This window comes from Microtus ochrogaster, chromosome 24, assembly GCF_000317375.1.
Source record: "Microtus ochrogaster isolate Prairie Vole_2 chromosome 24, MicOch1.0, whole genome shotgun sequence".
NCBI lineage: Eukaryota > Metazoa > Chordata > Mammalia > Rodentia > Cricetidae > Microtus > Microtus ochrogaster.
Genome location: NC_022024.1, coordinates 10,758,154 through 10,768,001, shown reverse-complemented (window position 1 = coordinate 10,768,001; position 9,848 = coordinate 10,758,154). Strand labels below are relative to the sequence as shown.

Sequence of the window (9,848 nt, the reverse complement as noted above, 5' to 3'; positions counted from 1 at the left end):
GTAAGCTCTGCTGTGGCAGTGGTCCAAAGTAAGGTCCATTAACTAAGAGGCAGTAGCTAGACCCATGGACAGAAGCAGAACGATGAACAGTCCTGAAATCACATAGGGAAGGGAGGCCTGGCTGAGGGATATGCTGGCTTAGAGTAGTAACCACTTGATTAATAAGAATCTCCACCCTACCGATGTAGATAAAGAAATTCAAAGCACACACATTCTGCAGCTTGCCGTGGCCTCGCTAAAGACACAGCTGGATCAGATATGGCTAATCGATGAAAAGATGAAAAGACTGGACTGGCTTGCTCATCCAGAGGACCCAGGTCCTATTCCCAGCTCACAACCATCGAGAATTCCAGTTCTAGGCTTCTGGCAAACCTCTTCTTACCGCCAAGGGTATGAGGCACAGGTGTGGTGGACAGACATGCATACATTCAAAGTACCCATATACATACAGACGTGTGTGTATTACGTATGTGTGTATAGTAATTGACTTAAGTTCCATCACATTACGTATATTATCTATCACATATGTAATATATCATATATGATAATTTTATGGAAATAATTAACTTAGGTCCCATCATAGTGTATAGGTTACATTTATATGAAATATATAATAAATGTGTGTATATTTGTATACATATATATGGGCATAATGTATGTATTACATGATGTCCATAATTAACAAAGATCATCTCTTTCCTTCAATTTTCATGGACACACTTCCCAACCGGGTAAGGATGACCTCCCTGCTTTCAGCCACTACAATCACAGACTTGAAGCTTGACTCTCCTGGAAGTACAAGGGCTGAGGGAAAGAAGCATGAGGAAAGCTAATGGACAGGAAGGGGGCGCTCTCAGAATACCCAGCTAACCTGCACACTGCAGGCTTGCCCGAGCAGGCCAGAACTCGCTGCTAGCCTTTGCTCCTGTAAGGTAGAAGCAAACAGCGAAGCTGGTCAGCCTGCAAAGAGTCCCAACAGTGAGCTAAGTCCTCGGGTAAACCTAGTGCAAGGAAAGGACCCAGATGGGTGGCTCCTTCCATCTCCTTCTTTGGTTTCTGTAAACACGGCCCCGCCTCTCTCCGCCCCAGTTCGCTCCTCCCCACGCCCAGATTTTGGAGGGACCCAGGTCGCTAAAGCTTGCCTCGAGCCCAACCCTCCTCCCCGCGGAGCTTGCACCCCCTCCAGCCTCAGCTAAGACCCGGAGAGGTGGAATTTCGATTTGAAACTCCTGAGCCAGGGCTGGCGCTGGGCATGCTCAGTGCCGCTACGCGTCGGGCTGCTGCTAGCTGCACTGGCAGCAGAGGTGCTGTCTGGCTCCGAGACTGGCTCTGGAGTCCACCCCACTCTCACCGCCTGCTGCGGGCTACCAGAAGGCCAAGCTCTCATCTTCTTTGAGTGTCTTGCCCCCGCCCACCTCGAGTCCCCATCACCCGCAGCATCCTGCCCACCCCTTAGGGAGGTGAAGCCAGAGCTGGGCTCTGTCGGCGGCGCCACACACCGTTCTGCGAACCCCAGCAGAGGACCCTTTCATCGGATGCCTGGGATCAGAAGACTCTTGGCAGTGGTCCTCTCAAACAACACTTTGCTTGGAGTGGGGTCGCGGCGGAGTTTCTCCTCCGCCCCTCAATGCACACACTATGAGGAGAGCAGTCGGTTTCCCGGCGCTGTGCCTGCTTCTTAATCTTCACGCTGCAGGTAAGGGCTTGCGGGGCTCAGGGCTGGAGCTGAGGATAAGATGAGAAGCATGCTTAAGGACTCCCGGGAAAGCTTGCCTAGCAGAAGAAGGTTTGGGATAGCATCTGAGGGGTGAGAGAGTGCACCTGTTGGAAGGCTGGCTGGACCTGAAAACTTATGCTAAAATCAGCACTTCATTTTTACCTTGCACGACTACGAGTGAACATTTTTAAATTTGAATGTAGATTTGTTTCCCCCCTCCATCCAGCTCCCCTGCTTGTGCTTCTAGGCTTTGCAGTTGGTTGCACAGTTTGCAGGAGAGAGACCAGACATCCTGCTGGATGGAGCCGCTCTACTGCAGCAGCTACATCTGTAAGGTTCCACGGTTTAGTGAGCGAGCGCTCACAGGAATGCTCTGACTGTAACCTGATGAACCACATCTCTGCCCCTAACAGCCAAATACATGGTTTATTAACAGCGCTGCTCCAGGCTGTTTGGGCTCCTGCTCTTGTCACTCTAATTTTCTGAACCAATAAGAGTCAAGAAAGGTTCCAAACGGGAGCCTCTTCTCTCTTTCAGCACCATGGTCAGTAACCGCAGTCAGTAAAGATAAACCCAGCCACACTCAGAAACCAAGCTAGGGCTTATCACTGTCTCCATAGAATAGACTGGAAGAGAGACAGGGAGAGAATGCAACCGAATAAAAATAGATTCGATACGAGAAACGATATCAGGTCTAGGGAGGCAAGCCAGATAAAGTGCCTCGGGATTTTATATTCAGTGTCACCTGGCACCTCTAATACAGTGAACAGGCACGCTGGACTGTACTCTGTATAATTTTCACACACACACACACACACACACACACACACACACACACACACACACACCAAAATAAAACAAGCCAGAGCTGTTTAAGGGACCCTGCTATGACAGCAATTGCCCATGCAATATCCCTGTAGCTTTTCTTTGAGTTTGGGTCTTATCCGTTCATACACATTTATTTCTATAAGTACATTGAGGGGGGTGCATTATATTACTGTGTCCATAAGCACAAAACATGGCTGTGAGACAGTAATCCTTGTGGTAGTTCTTTAAAATAGTGGGTGCTGTTTTTCCATATTTGCAATAACAAGAATAAAATATAGTACTTTCTTTTCCTAGCGATTGCTTAAATGCTCTGTGAATTTAGAAGCAAACGATGTATAGAAATAAGACTATAATTAAGCATGCATGTTAATTATTATAATTACAGCATTACATTGTGGAGTTTTAGGTGGTTCTCCAGTGTCTTGAAAATCAGTGGGAGAAAAAGCTATAACTTGGTTATTAAATTATTAGGAAACAACTATAATGAATCACTTCATTGCCATATACAATTACTTAATGTTAAAATATAGGGTGAAAAGCATACAGGCTGTTCTTGTTTTCCATCCCACAGTATTTAATGCCACCCCTGACAGAACTAACCATTGCCAAAAAAGTTTTCATTGCTATCAAGTTGTCATTAATTATCTGATAAAAACATCAGTGTAAAAAAAAATAAAAAAAAACATCAGTGTAGTTATTTTTTGATAATTATATATAAACAAATGTTGAGGATTGTAATGTATGCATCTTAGGTAGTTATAATCATAAAGTTATAAATAGACTCGATGTTAAGTGTGTGAAAAAATATTACTAATTTGTTATAGATGAACCCTAAGGAGAAGGAAAATAGAGAACTTTTTTTCATCAGAGGGGAAACCTAGAAATCTGTATTCCCTGGTGATACCTGCAGCTTTGCCTAGGGGGTGTTGCCAAAGTCAAAGCAAAACACTCTGGTTTTTGTTTTCTTAGTTTTCAGAAAGACTAAAAATAAGAGCAAACAATTTTAGCTTCCTAAGGCAACAAGTGCACCGCTGTACATTTCAGATTCAGTTGCAGTAAGCTACATATGCGTCCATTGTTTAATACAGTGCTTTAGGATGGTGTTCTGTCAAAACAGATTGCAAGTCTGATATTGTAGTTGGCTTGCCAGCTTCATTTTGGATTCAATTTAATTTTAAACAGCAATTTGTGGGTCACAAGCTGTCATCAGATTAAAATACATCACGGTTACCTAATAATACTGTTTGGGCTTTTCATTAGAACTCAGATAAACACAGATTTCTTGATCTATGCTCCCATCGAATTAGGTAATAAGAAAATAAGTGGCTAGGAGAACAAAGATCAAGAAGCCTCTAAGCCTTTTACTTGTTGAATGTCTGAGTTTATCTCTTATGAAGAGAGCCACACTCCCAGGTCTGAGGCTGGCTTTATAAAGGAAGGCAGTGACATTTGTACATTTTAGCCTCCGGGCTGAAAAGCTAATTGATCCCTATCACTTATGCCCAGGCCACCAGCAACCACTTAATGGTGGCACAAATGATGGTATCTAAGAATGCTCTAGAAATGGGGTAAATTAAATAATGGGGTGGGATGTAAGTGTTCTCAACTGTACTGGGAATTGTTGCCTGGGGCATGGCCATGTCTTTAAGGATAAGGCTGCAAATCACTTTCAATATGAGTGTTATCTCCAATTACCTGGCATGGCTACCTATGGCGTGGTGACCCTGAGGCCTGTCAGGATCAATAGGGGGTAAAAATCGTGATCTGTTTGCAATGTCTGTACGAAGGGAGTACAGTGTGCAATGCAGTTATCATTCCTGCATAAGATAAGCCAAAGGAGATGCAAATCTCATAGCTTGATAGAGAAGTTGAATGTTATATGACAGATAATTGCCATAGATATTAGGAAACAACTTTACTTATTGTACATCCAGTTGTTCATGCTACAGGCAAGAATAACAAGACACAATAGTGTCAACTGACAACATTGTCTAGAACAGAGGGGGAAAATCAGGTTTCCAGATCTATTACTGCATAGACCATGAAAATCAAGTTCCTAATACAGCCAAGAATACTTTCATCCCATGCCATCAGCCAGTTTCTGCCATTTATGGAGCACACAAAGATGCCATCATTTCTGTCATCATAAAATAAGGGCTAGAAACTCAGGCGAAACCAGATCTAATAGAACAGGACACTATCAAGTTAGTGGTGACAAATCCTTTTTGCTTGCCTGCCCTTATTCTTCACACCTTCTGGGATCCAGTGTCACAAATATATTGCAGTTCAGAAGCCCACATTATAAACATGCTAGAAACAACTAAAAGCCACACCAATGATAAAATTGCTTGAAGAATAACTGTGTGGAAGATCCACAGACAGCTTGTTTACTTCAGTCCTCCCTCTCATCCTTGGCCCAATGAGTCATATTCCAATTGAGGAGATTATGATAATGTGGTAGTATTTTCAAAGCCAAGGAGTAAATTTCTCCGGATAGCCTTAAAGTTATCATCTAAAAGCTTCCCTTCCCAGCTGAATGCTGTGATAAGAGAAAGGCTGACTTCAACCCATGACACTGCCCTCGGCATTGGAAAAAGGGGACCGCGGATTTCCACCTTGTACTTCCCAAATTACACACACTTCTTCAGGATGTCTCAAAGGTACCCTTTGACTTCCAGAGAACTACTTAGCAAATTTATCTAGTCTTCCAAAAGGTCAGAGTTCCTGTCATGGAGTCATAAGGATCTAGGAAGTCATTTGCTAAGGCGCATGCTCAAGTAAAATAGCAGACTACCAAGAAAATAATGTAAAATACTTTCTGATTTTATAGTGCCCCTTGGTAGTTCAAAATCAAAGATTTCCCAAAACCAACACAGTCCTTAATTCCCCGGACCTGTTGGATTTTCTTCTTCCATTGTCTTTCACATATACCGCCCCCCCATTACTTTCTTCTTTTTACCAATCTCTGTCACTTTGGTCTCCTTCTTCCTAGAAAATATCAGGCATGTATGTATCTTGCATATTTTTTTTACTTTGTCGAAGAAAGTCATTTCATGGCTTAACCTATCAATGATTTTAGATTTTGGTCTTTACCAAAATTTTACCGTTTTAGTGGCAATTTCTCTTCTGAGCATCCTTCATATTCCCCTCTCTTAGACTGATATCATCCCTTCCTCAATTTTCTTCCCAGAGGTCATACCATCTAGCATAAAAATACTTTTCTTGTTTGTTTATTGTGTTCCCTTCTCTACATGGAAATGTAAGTCCTTGAGGGTTATTTGTCTATTTTGATTTTGGCTGTATTTATCAGATATCATGTCCTGTCTAGTACATAGGGTGTTGTGTGACAAGACTTTTCCTGGGGAGATGAAACACACATATGCCTACTTATCTCAGGTAGGGATCCAATGACAGACCAAAGTACAAATACCACCAAAGTCTAATTTGGTGAACCAATGAGTTTTGTGGGGGTGACTTACAGTAATAAGGGTGAGGATTTACTTACATGAGAAGAAATGACTCAAAGATAGTTGCATGCATCACCAAAGACCACCCTGGCATGGACGACAATTCAAAAAAAAAAAAAAATTAAAACTGGGAACCTGGAGCATACTGCACCCTGCACTACAACAGGCTGGAAAGTGTCATTTCTAGGTGACTTGTTTGTTCTAAACCTCTTCTGGGCAGATGGTCTGGTCTCAGAGTCTTCTTTATAGCTCTGCTTACCTGCGTGTTAATCTTTGCAGCCTTTAATATTTTCTTTCGGGAGGGAGGGGCCTAGTCAATCTGGTTAGTTTCAGGGACTTCCTGAAGCTAATTTTCTGGTTTAAGGATCTTCCCTGCAGGATAGAATGTTTCAATCTTCAAGAAAACTGCAACATACCAAAGTGTTCCTTGGTATAAATGTTTCTAATTTTTGAGTATTATTTAATGTTGGTGTTCTCAAGATATTCTTTTTGTTATTTTCTACTTAATCTCATTGAATAATTATATTTAGAATTGCATGTCAGAGATCCCCAAATCCTTATTTTTTAGCTTAAATTTGTCTCCTGAACTCTAATACCTTGCTTACCACTACCTAGACTCATTGGATACTCCAAAAGAATGTAACATCCAACTGTTTATACTCCACACATGACATTATAATCCCTTATTTTTAATCTTCCATGTCACAGAGAATAATGCCAAGATCCTCAGCTTCACCTAAGCCTGAAACCAATAACTCATCCTAGACCCTTTGTACTGATCATCACAGTGACAAAATACAGGATAAGAAACAGCTGAAGGTATGAAATAGGTATTCTGGTTTAGAGTTTTAGGAGATACATTCTATCATGGTTGTGAAGGCCTGAGAGCAGGAGAAAAAAAAAAAAGGCTGGCTACATTGTATCCACAACAAGGAAGCAAATAGTGAACAAGTGGAACCAGGCTATAAAAATCTCAGGTGATACTGCCCCAGTAACCTACTGCCTCCAGTATGGCTCCACCTTCTAAAGATTTCAGGACTATTCCTAGTAACTTCACGCACTGGAGACCAAGCATGCCAACACGTGAGCCTATGGGGAACATCTTATGCTCAAACTACAACATATCTATGCTGCTTTGATGCTGAACATTCTCAATTCTTAAAACTCAAGTCTTCTCCCTTTCAAGTCCATGCCACTGCATTGAGATCTGGATCCTTGTTACTACTAACCAATCTCATGCCGAACCTGTCTTTCATAATAATGTCCTAAGGAAATTCTAAAGACATGTGTGAGTCTCTTTATACAGTTATCTAACAAAGCTGTTGCTTTTTCCCTTACCTGCTGTAAAATCCAAACACACAGGTATTACAAAGTCTTTCTCAATCAGAGTAACTGTAGTCATATTTTCTGTCAACATTCTCTCCATTTCATAGTATTGTGAGACTAATAACCAAATTTTGTTATTGACATGTTTTGCCTCCTTTTTCACGTTATTTTTTCTTAACTACCCTATTATATATTTTTCAAGACAGCTCTTACTGTAACTTCAACTTTTAATTATATAGTGCCTACTTTGAATCCTCCTTGACACCCTACCTCATTCAAGCAACTTGCCTACATTTTCCTCATAGGCAGGTACATTCCTGTAGCAATGCAGTAAATCAATGGTTTAATGCTTTTAAAGAAAACTAGAATTATAATTGTTACCTTTGCATGCTTACTTCATAGAAGTATTTGTTATTCATTGTTCTATCAATACATTTTCAATGAATAAATAAATATATATGGTGAAAATAATGATAATATATACAAGTAGATTATACATTACCTTAATTAGCATACAATTTACTTTTTTCTCAAGTTAATTATATTTATTTGCTATCATAAAGTGAATAAGGAACAAGTTTGATTTGCAAATAGATTGTAAGTTTGCTTTCTGAATGCATAGTGCAGTTTATACAAGAGTTATATGATGACCTCTTCTTAGTTGAGTAGACATTCTTCTATAAGTTTTATACAAGTTTATAATAGTATTCAGATTAATTTTCATTTAAAAACCTCAAGGCAGGAGATTAAAAAGGGACAATAATAGTATACTAAGAAATACACTTGATATTACTAGTTCTGATTATCAATTGACTATTATCTGTCTTATAAGAGGAAGCACAGATTCTATCTATATTCAAAATTAAGATAAAAATTTAAAAATGATCCTACATTCTTTTCCTGCCCCAAACAAGAATCTAACCACGGACATGAAATGTCTGAGTAGTTGGGTGGTTGTATAGTTTTTTCCTCTTCTCATTTTATGTATAAGTAGCTTTATAAAATCTTGTTCAATCACATTTTATGGGAAATGTACATATACACAGATTGAAAAATATTTTGTGAATCATGAAATGGTCACTTAAAAAGATCATAAGATCACACATCAAAATTCCATTCGTATCACTGTTACTATTCATTGTAATATGGATGATATAGTTTCGGGTAAGTTTATTGTTACATCTATTGAAATATATTTTGTGAAGTCAAAGTCAAAAGAGAGAGAGAAAGCCCAATTTCCCTTCAAAAGGAGATTTTGAAAGATCCAAGTGCTTACAAATGTTGGCACGCTTAGAATGTCACTGATGTTTCCCAGTAGTTTTGCAAAAGAAAAAAATTATAATAAGCTATTTTAAAATCAAAGTTTCAAATGCTTATGCTCCATACAATGTTACTGAAAGTGTCTATTACAGTAATGATATTTGCCACAGAAAGACAATTAGCTAATTCATATTATGAACACCAGCACTTTCCATCTAAATAATTTTTGCTCATAATGACTGTTTAGACTTTCTTCACAATCAAATCTCATTTCATTTTGATATACGAAGATCGTGATAGTCATTAAAAATGCAGCTGCCTGGGCCAGCAGCGAAGCAAAACTAATCGTTTATACCAAACAACCCTAGATCAATATGTCTGGTTGCACTGAGGCAAATGCCCAGTTCAATTGGATGTGAATTATGTTTTTCTCAGTTCAGCTCCACAGCAATGTCCATTTTCTGACTTAAGTAAGAGAAAATGGTTTGGGACGATTTTAAAGCACTGGGCATTCCTTGGAAAGGAGTGCTTATTAAACAGGAAGAGCAACCTAGAATCATTCACGGGCCCAACATCAATATATACAGAAAGAACAAGACCCAGCAGCTATTTTGCCATGTTAGTGATCCAGTTCTTGATGGGGGACAGAACAGAGCATGATTCCGTGTGTATAAGTGGTCAGCTTCCATCGTTGGGTAACGTTTATCTGATAAAGTTGTCTTGTGGAGTGGGCCAAATACAATACTACCATAAGATGGTTTGAAAGATTTTTGTTGATTGATTGATTGATTGATTGATTAAAAAATTCATCAAAGGGCACCAGCTTAGCTTATTGGCATTCATTTCAGGTGACCAGGGCATAGGATATGGTGGACTAGAAGTGTTAGCCTGGTGTTTAACCAAACATTCCTCCAATTTCCGATGGTGGGCAAAGGAGAGTGGGCAGAGATCTCTGAGAGGCCAACTAAGAACCTCCCCCCTCTCTTAGTGGGTGTTTATATCTGTATTTTTATTAAGACAAGATTTTAATTTCTATGTTTTCTGATTTTTTCATGATGTTTGGTGTGTGTGTGCTGCAGTGTGGGTATGAACATCAGAGAACAACTTGAGAGACTTGGGTCCCCCCTAGCACGCAGGTCTGAGGGATGGAATTCAGGTCTTCAGCCTTGGTAGCAAGTGTTCCCACCCACTAAACCATCACTCCATCCCTGTTTAAAAATAACTCCTCACAGCCGGGCGCTGGTGGCGCA

General features: G+C 40.1%; 1 protein-coding gene across 1 annotated transcript in view; it reads left to right on the top strand.

Annotated features, from left to right (window-relative positions):
• The first annotated feature begins 1,066 nt into the window (after positions 1 to 1,066).
• Positions 1,067 to 9,848, top strand: part of Ptprr (protein tyrosine phosphatase, receptor type R) — a 232,128-nt gene continuing 223,346 nt past the window's right edge. Inside the window, exon 1 of the mRNA XM_005358044.2 lies at positions 1,067 to 1,696. Coding sequence (XP_005358101.1) covers positions 1,639 to 1,696 — 58 coding nt within the window. The 5' untranslated portion in view covers positions 1,067 to 1,638. The remainder of the gene's footprint in view (positions 1,697 to 9,848) is intronic.